A 20547-nucleotide genomic window follows, 5' to 3' on the forward strand; every position below is an offset into this window, starting at 1 on the left:
AAAGCAGAGGCTTGTGGTCCGACAGCCAGGCTCCTCTCCATGGCATGGGCTGCTGGGGCAAGCCACAGTTGGTTATTCCACTTTCAGGATCTCAACTCTTCCTGTGCTCCAGCCCTTGTTGCCAGAGGTGTGTGGGTGTGTGTGGCCTGTCTGTGGCAGTGCTGGCACCGAGTGGGACCCAGCAAGGGCTGGCTGACTGCTCCCTCTGTTTGTGAATGGCTGGAAGTGGCAGAGCCTTACACTCACTACACTGGGAATAATTCAGCAGTTGAACCCCTGAGAAATTAGAGGGGAACTTGCCAGGGCTGACTTACCTGTCCAAGTAAGTACAGAGATAAGAGATCTAGCAGTGTTTTGGAAGCTCATTCTGCTAATTGCATGAGGCACAGGGGTTTGAGGTTTGTTTTGAATCTCACTTGTGTTTTAAACAAGACTGTGAATCTTGAGATGTTTTTCTTTGTGTCGTATCAGGACTTTCCCTCTTTGGGGTCATCCAAGTGAAATGACTTCTCACATCCTGTTCTCACGCTCTTTATTTTAGTGCTTTTTTTTCTACCTGATGATTTTTTGTGTTGCCTTAAGCATCCACAGCACTTCACTGTTCCAGTCATCTTCGTGTAGGGCTGAAAATCAGACCTCAGCACTGCCTGCAGGAGCCCCCAGTAAGGCTCTTGCTGTCTCCTGAAGAAGCTGCCAAATTCCCCCTCTTACAGGAGTTGCTGGTTGGTGCATGGGGCCACTGGGCTGCCTGGAACTTCCATCCTTCCCTAAAGGATTTGCAAAGTGACTCAGGGAGGGAAGTTTGAAAAGGAAGAGCCAAGTGCTGCAGCAGTTGCCCCACAAGCCTGTCTGGAGCCAGCCAAGGTGTGGGTATGTTGTGTGCTGCTGGTGGGGGGAAGGCTGTCCTAAAAAGAGAGAGATGCTTGGAGAGGGTTGCCACGGGCTCCTGACCATGGACTGAGCCCATAGCCCAGGCAGTGCTGACTGAGAGGAGAGGGATGGCCAGGAGGAAGCCAGGAGGTGCCTATGGGTTGAGGTTGGTTTGAACCTGTTTTGCAGCTCAGCTGTTCATGTTGTGGAGAGGGTGAGGTTGCTGGTGTCCTCATCCCTAGCCAAGCCAGCCTTTCTGAGGGGTGTGAAGGGATTGTACAGTTAAATCTATGCTGGGGACAGTAGGACATGGCACACAGGGCAGGTGGCAGCTCTTTGGATACCTGGGAGTGTGTGAGTGCTGTCAGATTTGTGTAAAACCCACACCCTCAGTGAGCCCCACTGTCTGTTCCTTTGGGGTGTGTGATCTGCAGTCCTTTGGGATTGGTTGTGCTGGGGTCACTCTCTTTTCTCCCTGACAGAACAAGTGCACACAGGGGGGCAATCTTTGTCTTCCAGCAGTGTGCCATATGTGAAAGGGAATTCTTCATCCCCAGCTGACAGCTCAGGATGGCTTTTCCCCATCAGCCCTGTGCTGAGGTTGAGTCAGAAATGCCACTGGGTGGGTGTAATTGCTCCTGACTGCAGTTACAGTCTCAGGATCATGAAACCCATGTTCCAGCAGAAAATCCTTTAATTTCTGTGAATTAGGGGAAACCTGAGTAGCAAACTCCAACAATGTGTTTCATTTAATTCCTAAGACCAGAGCATTCCTGGGTTATTTTATCCACTAGGTTCCCTGTCTTCCTCCCTTGGACATAGTACAGTGGTTAGTTCCCCTTCCCTTGCAGTCAATGCCCTGTATCACCCAACAGTCTCACCATTTTGGCTAATTATCCTGCATTAATTATCCTGCTATGGTTTTCTGGCTGTGTTCTCTTTGCTATGAAGTGCAATTCCTGTGCTGGCCCGTGCTCAACAGACCCAAGGGAAGGGAGCTCTGGGCCATGGTGGATCCTCTGGTGCCTGCTAAAGGTTGTGTTGTGTTCCCCCCACAAGCTTTGGCTCCAAAGCAGCCCTGACAGATTACTTGCTTTTACACAACTCCACAAAACTTGCCCAGCTGGCTGAGCTACAATGGCAGAAGGGCTCAAAAACTCATTGGGAGAGACTGAAAGGTCGTGCAGTTGTTTACACCCAGTTTATTTAGAAAACACAACTAAAAATGGCAGCACCTCTCTCCTGGAGGGCTGGGAATGAGGTGCAATTCATCCTGGAAAGCTGCCTGATTCCCTGTGTGGCTGTGACTGCTATTTCTAGCAGGCAGGCAGGGGTAGCCCCCAGAAGGGGCATGCCCAGGCTGCTGTGCCACAGAGTGAGGGTGATTCAATGTATTTCCTGCTTGATGGAGGGCAGATGCTGCTGTGAGAGCAGGCAGAGCTCCAGCACTGCCAAATGAACTTTAATTTCCTCCTGCTCTCAAGAGGGTCAAAACCACTGGAAAACCCAGTGAGGAGTGCCAAGGCTTAACTAGATGCTAATATCCTTGGCTGTGCTGCTAATGAATTGCATACATGTGGGCAAGTTATTTTGCTTCTTGGTGGGTTAGTTTCCTCTCATGGATTAAGCACAGTTAATGAATTTGCCCTCTCTCACAGACAGCACTGGAATCTGCACATGGAGTGTGCCATGGCAAGGATGAGGGGATGTCCTTACCTCAGCACTCTTAACCAGGATCCCTGGCAAATCCTTCCCACCCCACATGGGAAAGCATCAATTCCCTAGGGCAAGATCTCCCCTGTTCCCTGCACTGTGCTAATTACAGAGCAAGGCACTCTTGAAGCACAGTAAGGAGTGCCCTGCTTGTAATATGAGCCAGTAAAGCTGCAGGAAGCAATCTTCTGAGGGATATTAATTAGTGTTCCAGCCAGGCAAATCCCTGCAGTAGCTCTGCAGGCTTCTCTGAGCTTATATGGCTTTGGCTGCTGGTCTGGGTTGTGCCTGTAAATAAGGCAGGCAGCTCATGGGAGCAGGATTTTGTATAAAACCAGGGGGAACGGGGGTCTTGGAAGCTGGAAAAGGAAGCTGATAGAATTGTGATATTCTTAAGAAAGGTCTGGTGCTGCACCCCAAATCTCCCATGGGGAACAACACAGAGTCAGTGCTTTGTAGGTTAAGAAAGAACTCCAACCAGGACCTTTCCTTTTTTCTCTCCACCTTTGTATCCTTCAGCTTTGTCCACAGGCATTCCCTTGAGCTCTTTGGGTGGTGAGGAGCTCTCCTGGTGCTGGTTCCACTGTGCCCACTGTGCCTTGTCCTGCCCTTTCAGGCAGCATGGTGCTACCACCAGCTGGGTCATTGATGTCACCTGACACTCCATGAGCCCTGGGAAGGGCTTTGGACCTTAAGGTGTTGTGGTAGCACTTAGTGTGGAGCAGGGCTGGATGCTGCCCTGGTCTGTGTTGGCTGTTGTCCAGAGGGCTACAAAGATGCCATGATAAAGACATCTGTGGCCTGCTGATTTTGTGGAGGGGAGAGGAAGGAAGAAAGGGCCATATCAGGTGGAGAGGGTGAGTTCCTACAGGATTCCTCAGTTCTGCTCTGTTGGGGCATGTGATGGCTCCAGCCTGGCCACCCAGTGTTTGAAGTGGCAGCAGCCCTGGATTCCAAGCTGTTGACACAGTTTCTTGCTGGACTTGTGCTTTGCTGTCTCACTGGTGTTGCAGATTCTTGAAATTCTGGAGAAACTAATGGGTTTGTTGTGCTGAAATCTCAGTCTGCCCTTCTGCCTCCTGTAGCAGGCTGCCTGGGAACCAGTGGTGGGAAATCTTACCAGGATCTTCTTGCTGAATCTCCAAGGGCATTGTCTTATTTTGGTGATCCCTGTTACACTCAGGAACATCCAGCACACAGAGGTGGGAGAGCAGGAGCAGCAGTGAACAGCAGGACAAAACTGGACCAGGAGGGAGGAATCAATACCAAGACACATTCAGAGAATTCAGGCGTTGACTTTCAGGTGTTGCAAGCACCTGCAAGAACACTTGGCCAGGAGTCAAAGGCACTGCCTGGTGAGAAATTTCCATGGGCAGCAGGAGCAGGTGTCTCAGCAGCTCCTTCTCATCTCTCCACACTGCAGTGATTGCTCTGCACTCAGTGCTTGCTCTTGCACTGATGTTACCCAGATCTCCCTTACCCATTTTTTCTCTTAACTGAGCTGCTTTCAATAAATGAGCAAGACCTCTCCCCAGAAGCCAGCACTAGTATGGTGGTGCTGGAATATCTAGAGCTTGTGCTGTTCCATTGTTGGATGCACTGTCCATGTTACACTACAATAGCAATATCCTTCCTTGTTACCTCATCCCCTTCCTCCCCCCAAACCCTCACTTCAGACCCAGGGTAGGCTCTGAGTAGCATTTCCTCACCTTTTTTGGCACAGCAGCACTTCCTCCCACGCACTGTGGCTGCAGACCTGCCCGGGCAGGGCTGTGGGACCATCTCAGCAGAGTGGATTTCCCTTGATTTCATCAGCCTTTGGGCTTTCTGCAGTTGTAACAGAACTCAGGGAGTGTGGCAGCCCTGCTCCCACGTGCAGAGTGGATGGGTCAGCACATCCCACAGCACTGTCAGCTGAGATGCTGCTAATAAATCTGTGTGTTTAGTGAAATAAGAAGTATTTTTTTTCAATCATCACATCAGTTAGCTCAAAGCCTCCAGCAGCCAAATCTGACATACTTTGCCTTTATACCAGGAGTGCAGCTGATCAGTGACTGTTTCCTGGCTCATGGATGGTAACTTGCACTCACAGCTTCCCAAACTTGATTGCTTGCAAATGCATCAAGTGCTTGTCTGTTCCTTTCTGTAGATCTCAAGGGCTCTTCTCACTTCAGGTTTAAGCCAGCAGACAGTTAATCACCACACAGCCCCTCAACTCACTCCATCCTCCCCCAGGGGAATAGGACAGACAATTGGAAGAAAAAAAGTAAAAATTGTGGGTTAAAATAAAGACAGTGTAACAGGACAGAGAAGGGAAGGAAAATAATAATGCTGATTGCTGATGGTAATTAAAATGTACAAAACAAGTGATGCACTAAGCAACAGCTCACACCCACTGGCCAATGCCCAGCCATTCACAAGCAGCAGCTCCTAGTCAAAGTTTTCCCCCTGGTTTAGCTACTGATTATGGCACCCTGTGGTCTGGAATATTCCTTGGGTCACTTGGGGTCAGGTGTCCCAGCTGTGTCCCCTCTCAGCTTCTTGAGCCCCTCAGCCTCCTCACTGCTGGGGTGGGGTGAGGAGCAGAAAAGGCCTCACTTAGTGTAAACAATGCTCAGCAACAACTCAAACATCCCTGTGTTATCAGCATTATTCTCATCCTAAATCCAGAACACAGCACTGTACCAGCTACTAGGAAGGAAATTAACTCCATTTCAGCTGAAACAGGACAACTTCATACAAATTCTAACTCGTGGATGACTTGGATTTGAGTCTCACAATTAGGAAAGAAGAGTGAAGGATTTCTCTGCCATCTTTTCAAAGCATGGTTGCCAGTGATTCCCTTCCCAGGGCAGCTCTGGGTTTGCTTTTTCCAGCCTCAGGTGTAATGACCCTGTGCTCCAGTCTGTTGGAAGGATTCCCTGCCCCCACCTGTTTTACTGGCACAGTGGAAAGTTCAGCTTTGTGCTTTATTTTATTTTTACTTTCCATAGGGAAGTGAAAGGGCCCAAGGTGCTACTTTTATCTCAGGGCATGACAGCAAAACCCAAACTCTGCTGTATCAGTCACAGGCTGGGGTGGAGGGGAAGCCCAGGCTCTGTGGTGTCTTCTTGACTTCTCAGGGAAAGTCCAATGTCTCTGATTTTTTGGGAGCAGTTCTCTCAAGTTTCTGGTGCTCCAATATCATTCCTGTTTGCAGCTGGAGAACAAGGAGTCCTGCTCCTTTCCATCTTCTGAAGAGGATCATGAGGGCAGAGATGAAGCAAAGGGATGAGATAAAGAAATAGAGAAATACCTGAGAATGAGCTGTGACAAAGAGGGTGAATCAGGAAAGAGAGTCATAATGACATGTGATTGAGAGCCCTTTGAAATCGGGGAGGATTTCCCCTGTGCTTGGTGGGTTTGAATTGTAGCCAGCATAGCCCATTGCATCATTTGAAGGCATTGCAAAATTTGGGGCAGCAGAAGGGAAAGCACAGCCTTTGAAAGGGACAGGAGGGAATTCCCTGTGGTCCAGAGAGCTCTATAAGGGTCTGGGGGTGCTGATTTCACTTGGCCAGGCTGCTCCAATCCCTTGGTGCTCCCCAGGGTGCCAGCACACATGTGGGAACCTATTCCAAGCTGTGACAGGTAGGAGAGGGAAGAGGTGGGGTGGAAAACAGCCATGTGTCACTCAAAAGTCTTTTCAGCCCTGGTCATTGTCATGGAAATGTGAACAAAGATTCTAGCTAGAGGAAAGGAAGGACCTCTGTGGTACCATTTTGGACAGGGCAGCTCTTGGATCCCAGCTGGGCAGAAGGTTTCCCCTAAGTAATGGGTGAGATTTGGGCTCTTGACTATCTTAGTTTCTGAATTCCTAAGCAGCTATCCAGGTGTAATTTTGGGGAGTCCTTGGAGGCTGTTGTGTAAATGCACCATGTATTAACTGCAGCTGAGGTGCATGAGCCCCATCCATCCCAGGCACATGGGCCACCTGAGACAGAGCCCATGGGTGGCTTCTCTCTGCCAGCACTTGCATTTCAAGTGTTCCTGCTCTGCTGATGTGGATCCAGCTTGCTTTCTTCTCTAGTGACCCCTCATCAGTGTTGATGCTGCTGCTCCCCTTTCCTCCCTAACCCCCACTGCCAGCTAATGCCATAACCCTGGCTGCCCATGTATCCCAAAGTGGAATTACAGCTGCCAGCACTGCCAAAACAAGTAGGTGAGGAGCCTGAAAGGCATGTTTGGTGTCCATATTCTCTTGATTTCCAAATGAAAATGGGCCAAGCTCTTCTGGGTCTCCTTCAGCCTTTCCTCTCTCATCCCCACATCCCCCTGGCTGTGTAGTACAGCTTGGCTGCTCATAGGAAGCTCTGTGGGGGACTGGCAAGAGCAGGGATGTATCACAGCATCAGAGCAGGAGGAATAGATGAGTTAGGAGAAGATGGGGCTGGAAGCAGCTACATACAGCACAGCTCTAAGGCCCCCCTTGCAGGTGAGTAAATCCAGGAGAGGTCTCTGGTAAGGACACAGCTCCTTAAATTCAGCTGGAGAACCAGTGGGAGGAGGGTCCCAGATGGGGCTCATTTGAGCAATTCATCCCTGGTAATAAATGCAGGGCCCTGGAACTGAGGAGGGAGCAGTGCATTGCTGAACTGTCTCTGTTCTGTTTGTCTCTCATCCTTGCTGTTAAAGTCACCTCTTTTTTCCTCTCCAGTGCCCAGACCCTGCCTGTCAAGATGTCCAAACCCAGCAGAGTGAGCCAGGCCCTGGCAGGTAAGAAGTCCCCTGTGCTTTATTTGCTCAATCCTTAGGATTAGGTGAATGAGAGGTTTGCCTTTCTGTAGCACTTATTTTCCATTTTTTACTTTTGGAAAGAATCAGAAATGTTGCTGGCATTTAAGGTATTAGACCCAAAGACTTTCCAGAAAAGCAAAGAGGGCAGATTTGGGGGAGAATGGGATAGACAAACCTTATTAACTGTTTTTCTCATCCTGAGTCTTTCAAAATAAGTAAATGGAATTATTTGAGGCATGGCTATTCATCTTCTTCTGTACATGTGGATGAGCAGGTAGCAAAGGAAAGAGCATGTGAATCAAGCTCAGTGCTAGATTCTATTTTCTGCTTTTTTAAAGTCAAAGAAGAAGAGTGGTGTGAGATTTTATGTGGTTTTTAATATGGTTTTTTACAATGTGGTTTTACTTAAAAAGCTCAAGTGGTCTTCAGCTTAAAGAGGATTGTGATGCCTTGTCTTGGGAAAGAGGAGACAGGAGTTGAATCAGGCACTGTGCAGCAGCATACAGGTGTGCTTGTTATCCAAACCTGTGGACACAGTACTGAATATACTGAGCAGTATGTCTGGGAGGGATGAAAGCACCAGTTTTCAATGCTCTTTTTTAGAGTAGATTTGCCTGTTAAATTGAAATGGCATTGCCTTGAAAATGTCAGTTTGTGCTGTTAGCTTCCTGTGGAAGTGTTGCTGTACCAAAAGCCAGTGGCACCTTTGCTGTGTTTTGGCTCAGCCAGTGCCAAACCAGTGAGCCTGCTGTGGTGGTACTGGGGGATTTGGGGGCTCTGCCCAGAGCAGGGGTCCCTGTGCTGGTGCCAACTGTGCTCTCAAAACTGCATCATTACCTGGTAGAGGAGTGCCAAATATCTGATATCTGGTATTTTCTGGAGTTTTCTCTGTTTCAGACACTACAGAATGTCTGCTAACCCTCTCCTTTCTCTGTCTCTTGTCCATGCATGGTCTCTTGATGTTATTAGCTCCTGGGACACCAGACTTTGCTCCTGAGAGAGCAGAGACAATTACATTGTTGTTTTTCAAGACAGTGGTTCTCACCTTATTCCAGTAAAAGTGTTTGGTCTCTTCTTGAGTGCCAGGTTTTACCCTGACTGAAAAGGGTCTCCAGGATTGATGTTTCCCTTCATTTAATGCTGGCACCATCATGAAAACTGCCTTGCATGTGTCTGTAGCCAAACTGGCAGTGCATGAAGACTAACACAGGTGTCCTCTGACAGCATGCAGCCCATCTTAGCAAATCACTGTGGAAATGAGGTGCAAAGTCAAGCTCAGACCTTGTCTGGGTGGGTGAGCTGAGCAGAACTGCCCTTGCTTGTAACAGCTCTGCCTCTCATGTCCTGGCTGTTAGCACTGGCTGTGTAATTAGGTACTTAATCACATAAAGCTGAAGACCCCTGATGATTCCAGGCTGTGTTAATGTTGTTACCTGTGATCTCCTCCTCCATGTACAGGAGGTGAGTATGTGCAATCCATTTGTGCCTTGTGGTGACACTTCAGATAGAAAAGGCTGCAGGAATTCCCAATAGAATAAGCCATTTGTCACCTTTTAATGCAATAAAATGGTTAAATTTGTAATTGGTATCTCTGTTGTTGCAGTCTGGGGGTGTTAAAGAAGGGATAATTACTCACTTTAATGTTCTTTACCTGTGCCTGAGGCAGCCAGAGGCACAGGGGGATGCAGGGAAGTGCAGAAGCAGCTCCTTGGGGCCAGGGTCTCCTTCAGATCCAGGTCTTCACACAACACAGCTTTGGGTGCAGTGCTGCCTTCTGCCAAGTGTGCCACACCTTCAGAGGTGCAGGGGAGGAGGGAAATCTGAATTTGAGTCCACATAGAAGCAGAGGAAAGATTAATACAAGTTAATTAGGGAGCAGAAGGAAAATAAATCTCTGGAGGTTTTTCTGGTGAAAAGCAAGCAATGAAGTTTTGGTAAAAAGGAAAAGTTTTGCTGAAATATTAATTGGCTGGGTCTTTAGGGACACCTTCTCCCTCTCTATGCTCTGCTCTCTGTTTTTAAAACTTCTTCTGGGAAGTGGTATTTGGTTCATAATTAAAATCCTGCTGGTGGTGTGCAAGTTACTCATTACTCAGGTTATTATCTAACACAGGCTGCACTCCTTTTATTCCTCCAGTCCTCACTGCATGACTGCTTCCTACAGTATCAGTGGAGAAGGCTGGGGGGAGAGAAGTCTCAGATGTGAATGAAGGAGGCTTTAATTGGGGAATGTGTCTTGGGCTCCATCCCTCTGGCATCTCAGCTTTGGCTCTGGTTTGAAGCTGGACAAATACAGCCCCTCAGTCTCATGGCTGATGCTGAGAAATGCTGCAGGTGCATCTCTTGGATGCAGAGGGAAGTTGTGGTGGCTAAACAGGAGATGAGGAATCCTGTGAGTCTGAATTAGAAGCTGGGTTTTGTTTGTGTGATGGGGGCTTGGGGATTTGAGCAAGGGATTTTGTGATACTGTCAACCCCACATCTTCTGAAAGCACCCCTTGGGATCCCAGAAATCATGAAGCTGACTTTAAAACCATGCTTTGTACCAAAAAAAAAAGTATTTTTTTTCCTTGCTTTCTGCTATTTTAATACTTCAAAGTGCATGTTGAAACTTGTCTTTTAAGCTTTTTCTTTTCCCTCGAGTATTTGATCAGTACAGTGAAATGCCAAACAGGTCTAAGCAAACTGTTTAACCACAGTGTTGGTGTTTAAGGATCAGCTGGACTAACATTTCCTGGGAATAATGGAGTTTAACTGGTGTGCCTTGGGGCTGAGGGGTAGCAAGGTGCTCATATAAAGGCCCTCCTAATACTTTGTTTAAGATGAAGTCTGAAAAGGAGCTTTTTGTTAAATAAAACTGCTTGTTTCTTGTTTGCATGATTCCTGGAGCTGGGGGATTTGGGGATGTACTAACCATACTGATTTTGCTGGTGGATATAATTGTAGAAGTTTGCAGTGCTTTTCTGAGATCTCACATTATCTGAAGGTAAGCTGTGCCCTGCACCAGTCTGAGGCCTGTGCAAATCCAAATCCTTGAGCAGAGCTGGTGGCCAGAGGAGTGTGTTGGGCTGGGTGTGAGTGACTCTGTGGCCAACACTCATTACATAATGTCAGGGTGTTTTTCCTGTGCTCAGCCTCTGCACAGGATATTACAAAAAGTCCCTAATTTACACAGCAGGCTGAAAAAAAAAGTTGGTGGATGTTGTCATAGCTCCAGTGAAAATAATTTTACCCCAAGGAGCCACTAATGATGTATTTCTGGCCAAATAAGAGACTTTGAGCAAGAGAAAAAAGGCAGTTCTGCATTTGGTTATTGCACAGATAGAATCAGAGCAGATCCCAAAGGATTCTTTGCAAGGCTTTCTGTCTCCTCCCTCCTGCAGTCCTTTCAGGGAAGAAACCCAGAGCTCAATAGAAAGTGTGAACATATAAAATAATATTTTTCAAGCTCCTGGACTAGCTAGTGAGCATCAGGAGCTCTCACAGGAACATTTCCAAAGCAGTCTTGGTCTGGGCAAGCTTGTCATGTTGCGACTTGTATTCAGGTGAGAATTTATCCAGGTCCAGGACTACACTTGCTCCTGGCATAACTCCACAGATGCCTGGAACAGGTTCTGACTTGAAATTGTTCTGTCTGCACCAACTGTGAGAATTGGAGACTCAGTCTGCAGATGTGATGTGTGTCTGTAGGAAAACACACTCCCACCTAAGGCCTGAGTCAAGGGTGTCCCTTCCTGGGGACTCCAGGTCACCAAACTTGTGGGAGGATTGTTAATGCTGAGATTTCCAGTGTTGTGCTTGAACTTCAAAGGCAGAATTACTACTGGGGGTTGATGTGAGGCAGAGAGCAATGTAACACCAGAACCTTTTTTAATGCTCTCTTGACTTGAATCTACAGAAGATGATTCATTGAATGTAGCTCCTAAGGCAGCAGAAGGTTAAAAACTGGTCAAAAAAAGATAATTTCCCACTTACACCTTTTCTTGACTAATCCAAGATAGGAGAACATTTGAGTTGGGGTAATTTCTCCTGGTCCCACGTTTTGCCCTGTGCTTGTATGTCTGTCTGTGTGGAGTTAGAGTTCCACTAAGGGGTATGCAGCTCAAAAAAACAAAAGAAAGTTTGTGGAACAAATGGTGGCTTTTGGATTTTTGTTTTGTGATGATTCATGATGCTGGCAGGCAGTTTTGGACATGTTATTCCAGGTACAAGGGGGGCTGTGTTACAGAATAGCTGAACTCACCTGAAGTTCTGTGGCTCCTGCTTTTTGCTTGGTCTGAATTTTGTTGCCTTCTGCCATTGAGAGTCTGAAGCCAGTTGTTCAGCCAGTGCTTCTGTTTTCTCTTTTTTCCTGGGCTCTGCCTGCTAATGTTAGCAAGACAGTATTGATCTCTTCAGAAGAACACATTAATTTTGCATTTGCCTATCAGACAGCTGTGCGTGGGTGGTGATAATCCCTGTTAGTCTTTGGACTCGCTTTTCAAATGTCAGTCTGTGCCATCAGTGCTATTGCACTGCTTAGAAACAGCTTTTTTAGAGGCAACTTTCCTGTTCCTTTTCTGCACCAGTTCTAGGAATAGTATTGTGCAGCCTCGGTGGGGTCAGACTGAGATGCTTTCCCCAGCTGTGGTGGGAGATCTTCCCTGTCTCTCAAGAATATTATTCCTCCAGCCTCTCTAGTCAGAATTGCTGCTGTTCTTCTTGGAATACCTCTGACTGTCCTCTGCTGGAGGGGGAAAGGACCTGAAGGTGCAGGGGGCAGCTTTGGTGCTGCTGCTGGGCTTTGGGTCTCAGCTGTACTCCTGAAAAAAACAAGCAGCACTTGTTCTGGGAACATTGAAGCTTTTCCTTAAGGCTCCCTGGGAGTAGTGGATTGCTGGCTTTGATGATGACTTGAAAGCTTGCAATAGGCTTGTGGCCTTTAGTTAGGACTTAAAGGGAGTTACTTTGTTGGTGAAATTTCTGGATCTGGTGAGCTTGGCTGTGCCTGGTGCTGCCAGTAGAGCAAGGAGTACTGACCCAGTCTTTGTATGCTTTGGAGTCCTCCTCAGGCTCTGCAGCTCCTGGGAGCTGGGAAAGCTCTAGATCTCAGATCTAGATCCCCTTTGAGGGTGATCCATTGCTGCCTGGTTACCTATTTCTATTTGGAAGTACATTTCACCATCCATTGGCAGCCAGGTCTTGTGGTCAGCCCAGTTCTTCCGAAAGTTCTTGAGTAATCCTGGGGAAATTCCTTCCTTCCTCTCTGTCCCACTCCCTTTCTGGTAAAACCTCTTCTGTCTGTTCTTTTGGCCCTTAAATGGGAAAGTTTTAGTAAAAACATTCGACTTTGATTGTCAAGAAAGGAGTTGAACAACTTCTGGAATATTTGTGCTTAGACCTTAGGAAAAGGAGGTACAAGTTGTGGTCAGCACTGTGTGGGAGTCATTCTGCTTGTGAGGCACTGACACAGACTTTGCACAGGAGATTTGTAGGCACAGGACACATGTTCTTGACTGGTTGCGTATTTGAGGCAAAAAATAGTCTTCACCACTTGCACACAAAGCTGATGCTTCCCATCATAACTCAATTTTCAGTCATGTGTGGGCAAGGTACCTCATTTTTGTCCTGAACAAATGTGCTCTGGAATCTTGCTTTCCCTATATGACTGAATAGAGGCTTGCTGAAATTAAGTGCTTGCAAGTCTCAGCTTTGGTCTTGCATTACTGAGCAGGAATTTCTGCAGCATTAGGATGTGGTTTGCATAGTCTGCCCTCAGAGGGGATTTCTGGGGAAATGCTAGCTTTCAGGTTTTCTGCTGTTAGTTTGCAGCTATAAGCATTTTTTTTTTTTTCTTATTTCTGGTGCTGGCTGTTGCAGGTGGGAAGTTGCTCTTGGGAAAGCAAAAGCAGGTGTTCTCTTAGATGTGTGTGTGAGAGCTGTATGGTACCTTGGAAATGTTATGATTTGTAACCAGCCTGGATTTCACAGACAAACATCATCTTGGATCAGCATGATCAGTCCTGTACCTTTCTCTGTGCCAATTCTACCTTCAGGGAATGGCTGTCCTTTTTAATGATTCATTAGTTCTCTCAAACTGCATCCCATGGATATACAGCTGGCTGGGGTGGGGGAGGATGAGGATTGCATGAGTGCTGGGAGCTCCAGGGAGGAGAGGGCTTGGGGTGAGTGGGGGGCTGTGTGGGGCAGCTCTGCCCTGGTGTTTGAAGGCAGCTCAGCTGCACTCTGGGGATTGCTTCAGTGTGACAGTGTTGAAATAAGTGGCTTTAGGGGGGAGCAGCTGAGTTTTAGGGGTTATGAGTGATGCCCTTCATCCTTCAGGGCTGCTTCGAGCACTCCAGTCAGCAGGAAACTCCACACCACAGCAGACTTGGTGTCTGAGAAGCCCTAAAGCCCAAAGAGGAAGGTCCTCTTTACACACCAGCACAGAGGGTCACAGACAAGTCATGTGCCCACATTTCCCTCCCTTAATTTACTGCCTGGGCTCCTCCCTCTGAAACCTCCAGTTCCTCTCCTTGTGCCGACTCCAACCCTGTTACCTCTTGGACGTTTTATGCCCTCAGAAAACGAAAGGCTTGGGTTTTATTTTATTTGACTTTATTTTCTTTGCAAGGTTAAAGTTTTTTTTTTAATGAATGTGTTTCCCCATTGTTTCCTTCCTGCATGTTGACCTTGTACCCACTGTAGGCATGACAGCTATTCTGATGTCAGCCGCCGGACTGCCCGTGCACCTCACCCGTGTGCCTCAAGCTGCCAGCACCCATAAGGCCACTAAAAAACACAGCTCAGTTAAGGAGGGGAGGAAAGTGTCCAAGAAAGGTAGTTCTTGCTCAAACTCTGGTATTTGCTTCCATCTTTATCTCTCTGCCCCCCTCTTTTCCTCTTGTCTCTATCCCCCCTCACCCTCGTGGCTCTTCTGGTTTGACTGACAGTGTTATCCCAGCCAGGGGAGAAGCAGGACACATCTCTCCTGACCTGCAGCATCTGACAGGCTCTAAAATAACATGGTAAAGTAGGTGTGGTCTTGTGGTAGGTCGGTTTGTTTCCACACAAAATTAAAGCTGGAACAGATCTGTTCTCTGCGTGTCAGACTCCTCCAGCCTCCCCTTGTGATCCTGCTGCACCCTCCTAGGGAGTGTCCACATACCAGGACCTTCTGAGTTGTTGGTGGGATGAGTCTGAGAGCTTGAGGGACCATTAAGAAGAACATCAAATCTGTGTGTACTCTGCAGTGAGCCATGCTTGTCATGACTGAGTCATGGGATGACAAGGATCTCCCAGATAAGCAGGTTCCTGAGTCATGCAGGGCTTTCTAGGTCAAATTGCAGAGGATTTGTTCTCTCCACCTCAGTCTGGGTGGAGTGGAGCACTCTCAGGTGGATGTGATATGGCAGGAAGGGATGGATTACCTCATCTCTTGCTGAGTGGAGCCCCCTCCAGGGCTTTTATTTCTCCTCTTCATGTCTCACTGGCACCCCTCACCTTCCTAGAGCCTGTAGATCCCAGCTGAGAGCCTGGATCCCATCCATGTGTAGCAGCCCTGGGACTCTGCTGGGCTAGGTGTGAATCCAGCCTGGTGTAGCTGTAGAGGTTGTTTGCCAACCATGGCACAGGGGTGCCAACCACCCCAAACCTACAGTGTGTCCCCCTTTGGATAAGTCAAGTGGGAACTGGAGATGTTCAACACAGATTTCTACATTTAAGAAAGGAAAGAGCCCAGAGGTGGAGAGGAAGAGGCACCTGCCTGTCAAGGGAGGTTTTTTTGTACCTCTTTCTTCCTCTTTGGAGTCCATGAGACCCAAAGCTGTCTGAAGGAGGCAGAAAGGAAAACAGAAATTAAATGGGGATGGAAGTATTTTATGGAAATGCATTATGGAGAGAGCTGTGAGAAGGAGTGAGAGAGCAAATGTGCAGTAGGATGTGTGATGGAGGGGGAGGAGAAAGCAGGGGCGGCAGGAGAAGCAGCAAAGAACAGGAGGAGCAAAGGAAAATGGGGGTGAAGGAGGAGAGCTGAGGTGGAGGCAGAGGGGCTGGGTGAGGATCCTGCTCTCTGGGGGTTGTGTGGCTCCTGGTGCTTCACTCCTGGCAGGGGCAGCATGCAAGGGCAGGAATGAGGGCTGGGTGGTGGGAGTGCCCTGGATACAGTGCCAGAAGGGAGCTGTGGTGAGGCCAGGCCCTGCCACAGAGGCACTGGCTTGCCCCAGTTGCTGGAAGAGCCCAAAATAATGAGGGTCAGGCCTGCACTGATGTTGGTCACCTGCTGCTGCTTAGTGACATGAAACAGCTGTATTTAGGTCACAGGGTGGCCACAGACACAGCCTGGCTGGCTGCTGCCTACTCCTCTGTGGGGTCTGTTGGTCCCAGCATCCAGCCCTCCCTGGCCCTGTGCAAACAGCCAGGATGCTGCAAGGGTGGGATGTTGGCAGGAGGATGTGTCTTGTGACTTCTGAGCTGGGTGGGGAGAGCAGCAGTGCAGGGCAAGGAAAGGATGGGACATGGGCTGGGGGTGAGAGCAGCACACTGGGTGTGCAGGGCTGAATCTGTGCACCCCATCAGCATCACTTCTTGCAGTTGCTCAGCACTGGCTCAGGCTGTCACCTCCCTGCCAGCTCTGCAATGCCACCTGCTGGGGCTGGACACACAGAGGAGCAGAGAGGCAACACCAGCAGGTGGGATGGAATGGGAAAGGGGCATCTCCTTCTCCCATCCAGCCTGGCGGTTTGTCCCAGCTGTTCTCATCCTGCCCAGGATGTGCTGCAGAGGAGATTTGCAGATCACCCCTTTCCCACACTGACCCATGAGAAGGGGAACCTTTCAGTGGTTTAGCCTCCCCTCTTATTTTAAAAAGCAGCATTCCTGTTGGTGGGGGCTGGGATGCCAGTCCTGTGGAATGCCTCACTTCTGGGATGCAGAATGTGTTCAGTCCCTTCTTGGAACAAGCTGTGTTTGTACAACACCCCTCAGGGCTTGGAAACATTATTCTGCAGTGCAGGTACTGAGCCTGACTTTTGGCCAGACTGTTCTTTCCCTTCACAGACCTTGATGCTGCCAGCAGACAGTGATGGGCTTGTTTTGTGCCCTGAATTTCTGCATCATGTGTTCTTTGCCACATCCCTTAAGGGTTTTCCATCATGGAGAGCTCAAGCAAGAGCTCTGCATCCAGGGCTAGACCCACTATTGTACTGACCACAACCAGCTGGTGGTGGGTGCAGTGAGCCCCTTCTCTCTCCCTCCTGCTGCTGCCAACCCCTGTCCCACATGGGTGAGGCAGCACTGGTGGCATTGCAGCTGGCCCAGTGAATAGCTGGGGTGTGTTAGAGGCACTAATTAGTCAGGATTCGTTAGCACTGTTGCTGCTCTGGCAGGGCTGTTCTGGCACAGCTGGGTGCTGTAGGGCTTGGGGAGGTGATCTCTGGGCAGCTCTTTGCTCTCCATGCTGGCACAGGGCCTGGCAGCCTCTGCCACCCCAGGGGTTGGTGCAGCTTTGGGGTGCTGCAGCCGCTCGCTGCCCTGTGCCAGCATCGCTGCCTCAGACCTGACTGCTGGCAGGAAGGCAAGTGGCTTGTCCTGCTCTCTCCAAGTGCTGCTTGTGCATGCAGCTGGCCACCACAGGGCTCCCCAAGGGCCTCCAGGGGCTGCCTGGGTCTGCTGTGTCAAGGAGGTTTCCCTGCACACCCATCCTCTCTGGGCTGAGCAGTCACTGCAGGTGCTGCAGTATGGAGAGGAACACACTCATCCTTCCTTGCCATCCACCTGCAGCTGGATGTACAGACTGTGCCAGTGCCTATGGGATGAGTGGCCCTGGGGGGCCCTTCAGAGTTGAGGGATCTTGCTGCTCCTGTGGGGAAACATCTGCTGAAAGAGCCAGGCTGCAGAAACAGGGATGCTCTGACCAGCACTGATTATCCTGCTGAAATGCTGAATATGGAGAAATCTATAGATACAGCCTTTGCAGTTCCAGGGAGCAGAGGTGATGGGAGCTGTGTGACTGTCCATGACAATAACTAGGAACAACCAGTGTCTGACCTGCAGAGGGTATTAAAAAAAGTCTGCTGGAAACCATATGGCTCATTTTGGGCTACAGAAGGAGACGTTACTGGTGTAAGCATTTGGTTGCCGTGCAAGGATTCAAAACACATCTGTTAAATGTTGCCCATGGAAAGCCCTTGCTGCAGCAAGCAGCTTATTATCTACAGGGAGGAAGGGGAAGTATTAAAAACAATTTGATATTCCTCTCTTTGTAAATGAGAGAATGGTAAACATTCTTTGGCATCCTGGATAAATCCGTAGCACAGCGCTGGGCCAGCTGGTGATAAGTGACACCAGTTGATTCTTCCAGTCCATTTTCAATCCACTATTGAATCCAGCAAACTCTGGGGACCAGGCTTTGATGATCCCAAGGGATGGCTAGAACAAAGATTTGGAAGCAAACTCTTTTATGGAGTAAACAGCCCTGTAAGGAAGTGATTCACTTGCTGGAGCATACGTGGCTCGTGCCATGGTCCCAGCTGCCTCCTGGCTCCCCCTGTGCTGCTGGGATGTGGCCAGCCAGATGTGCTGGCCTGCACAAGGAAGGCCGTGTGGGCTTTGCTAGCCTTGCTGAAAAAGAGCTCTCAGCATTCTTTGGGACTAGACTTTGAAATCCTTACAGCTGGGAATAGATTTTTTTCTAAAGTGTCAGGACTGCCTGGCTCTTTCTCTCTCCAGGCAGCTTTGGTGGCTCTAAATGCATTAGAGCATTGTCACAGCAAGGTGACAGGGACAGATTGCAGATGCCACAGTGCAAATCCTTCAGGCATGGGTTTCCTCAGGGTAGCTGAGGGCTGCATCACCTTCCGCCTGTTTGGTTCCCCCAGCTCCATCCTGATGCCAGCTGGTCAAGTGGTGTAATGCCCAAAATCCCAAGGACTCTCTTGTCTTGCTGTTACTCAGCTCTGCACTAGAATTTTTGTCTTCTTTCATTGATTTCATTTGAATGAGCCTGGCCAGTTCTTGAGTGAGTTATCTCTTTGTTCCTTGGAGCTGCTCCAGAGAAGAAAGGTCATGAGGGATTCTGTGGAAGGAGCATCCCTCACTACCCTGAACGAGCTGAACTGCTCTAAAGCTGTTCAGATCTGCTGTGCAGGTGGGAGCAGGTGAGCTGGGGCTTTCTGCCAAGTGCTGGGCAGGTGTTGCTGCTGCTGTAACACACCCTCCCTGCTCCCTTCCCTTGCTGTCTTCACCTTGGCTGTGCATCTTTTTGGCTTTGCTTCCTCCTGCCCAAAGCCAGAGGAGACAAGAAGGTCACTTCAGAAAGAGCCACCTGGAAAGTGCAGGTTGGGTGGAGAAGGATTTGGTGGTCTGTCTGTCTGTCAGGCAGCAGGAGATCCACGGGGATGAGGGCACAGTGATCACCATGGAAGCAGATTAGGGGGGAATAGCAGCTAGTCCTGCTCTTCCTAAAACCTGTGAAGCAGAAGAAGCTGAAGTCTCCATCTCTTGTAGGCCTGTGAAGGTCTCCAGAGGCTGATTCTGTGTTTGCCACCCTGGAGTACAGACATCACAGAGCACTCAGCCAGAGAGTTTCAGGCACAGTGAGCTGGGACAGCTCAGACTCATCACATCCCCTTCAGACTCATCCTGCCTCTTGATCCTCTGCATGCAAGCAAGGTCCCAGCAGAGAATTCCTGGATTTCTTTCTCTCCTTTGGAAAAGACAAGACAAGGAGCCATGTTCCCTGTGAGGTGTGCTGATGAAGCCTTGAGGCAGCTCCTGGCACTGCTGAGCCCTTGGCCTCAGAGGTGGAAGCCTGAGGCTTGCTCAGGCTCCTCCCTGTTTCCTGCTCTTGGAGCAGTTCTTGGAAATGCTTTTCTAGGGGATTTTGGCCCCTGAAGTGGAAAACACTTGCTTCTGTGTTTTCTTTGGCTTAATGCATAATCCTGTAGCCACCTATCAGGCTTGGGATCTCCTGAGACTGAATCTCACAGCCCTGCTCTGCCTGAGCTGTCACACATCCCTCCTGCCCAGCACTTGGAGTGAATGTCCCTTCTACTCCTGGGCTCCTCTTCTTGCTCTGGGTGCTCAGCCATCCCTTCCTCCTGCTACCACTGCCAGAAATCATGGGTTTCAGGATGGCCAGAAATCCCCTTCTGAAAATAACTCGTCTTAATGTTTTCATTTGGCAGAGTCCAGCACTCAGTTCCTCAGTCTCTTAGCTAAAGGATGTTCCTTATTGGTGCTCTGCCTTGCTTTCTTCTGTGGTCTTCTAGGGAATGAAGGACTTCTACCTGGAAGAGGATCTGTGCTATCCATGACTTTACCTGTTCAATACCACTTGTGGCATGTGAGCAGTCCTTCCCTTCTGCTTCATATTTGTCCCTCCATGAGAAGTAGTTATCCAGAAAATAGCACTCCACTCCTTCCTGCTTGTGACAGACTGGAGTAACAGTTCCAGTGGCTTTCTCTTGATGTGCAGGTTTTTGAACCACAGAGCCAATGCTTGTGAACCCTCTGTCTTCCCTGAAAGCCCCAGAGTGGATGGGGAAAGCTAAAGGTGGATTGGGCAGGTACAGCTGCAGCTCTGATCCCTGGCTGATCCACATGATGATGCTCTGTGTCCTCCTGGGAGTGTGGAGTTGTGAGCAGCAGTGCTCTCCATGCTAGAACATCCACCTGGACAGGATGGAGATTGGAGAAGGAAGAGCTATGCCTTGGCCAGCCTGTTTGTCACAGCACTGCTTTCTCCTGATGTCCCCCAGAAGTGAATTCAATGAAGGAAGGATTAGGTTCCCCCATGGCCAAGTGTCTGATCTCTCTTTTGCCTCCTGCCAGGTGGAGTTGTAACATCACTTGTGCAAATTTTCCTTTCCCAGACTGGGAAGCTTCTGTGTCAGGCCTGGTGACTGCAAAGGAGCTCCTCACCCAGGGCCAGGTGCCTTGCAGAGCCATGGGATGCTCCCTGGCTTAAGCCAAGCCTTGCTAGGCATCTCCAGGAGGATGGGCTGGGAGTTGAGGTGACAGTGGATGCACTCAGGGGGAATTTGCTCTTGTGATGTTTGTTGCTTCATCCCATGATGCCTCCAGGGACCAGGCTCAGGTGTCTGTGCCTGGGTGGATGGTGCCAGGGTTTGTATTTGGGAAGGTGCTAAGATACTGTCTCATGCTGCAAATAGGGTTAATGCTAAAAGCTTGTTTATTTTATACATCTAGT

The 20547-nt window shown here is 49.1% G+C and overlaps 1 protein-coding gene across 3 annotated transcripts in view; it reads left to right on the forward strand.

Annotated features, from left to right (window-relative positions):
* DTX2 (deltex E3 ubiquitin ligase 2) overlaps nucleotides 1-20547 on the forward strand; it is a 33908-nt gene that overhangs the window by 10324 nt on the left and 3037 nt on the right. For 2 of the 3 annotated variants that reach the window (XM_079325238.1, XM_079325237.1), the window contains exons 4-5: nucleotides 7280-7338; nucleotides 14046-14177. In XM_079325238.1, coding sequence (XP_079181364.1) covers nucleotides 7280-7338; nucleotides 14046-14177 — 191 coding nt within the window. The remainder of the gene's footprint in view (nucleotides 1-7279; nucleotides 7339-14045; nucleotides 14178-20547) is intronic. The other variant, XM_079325239.1, reaches the window with a different exon arrangement.

The sequence above is a fragment of the Erithacus rubecula genome, assembly GCF_903797595.1.
Source record: "Erithacus rubecula genome assembly, chromosome: 22".
In the NCBI taxonomy this organism is placed as follows: domain Eukaryota; kingdom Metazoa; phylum Chordata; class Aves; order Passeriformes; family Muscicapidae; genus Erithacus; species Erithacus rubecula.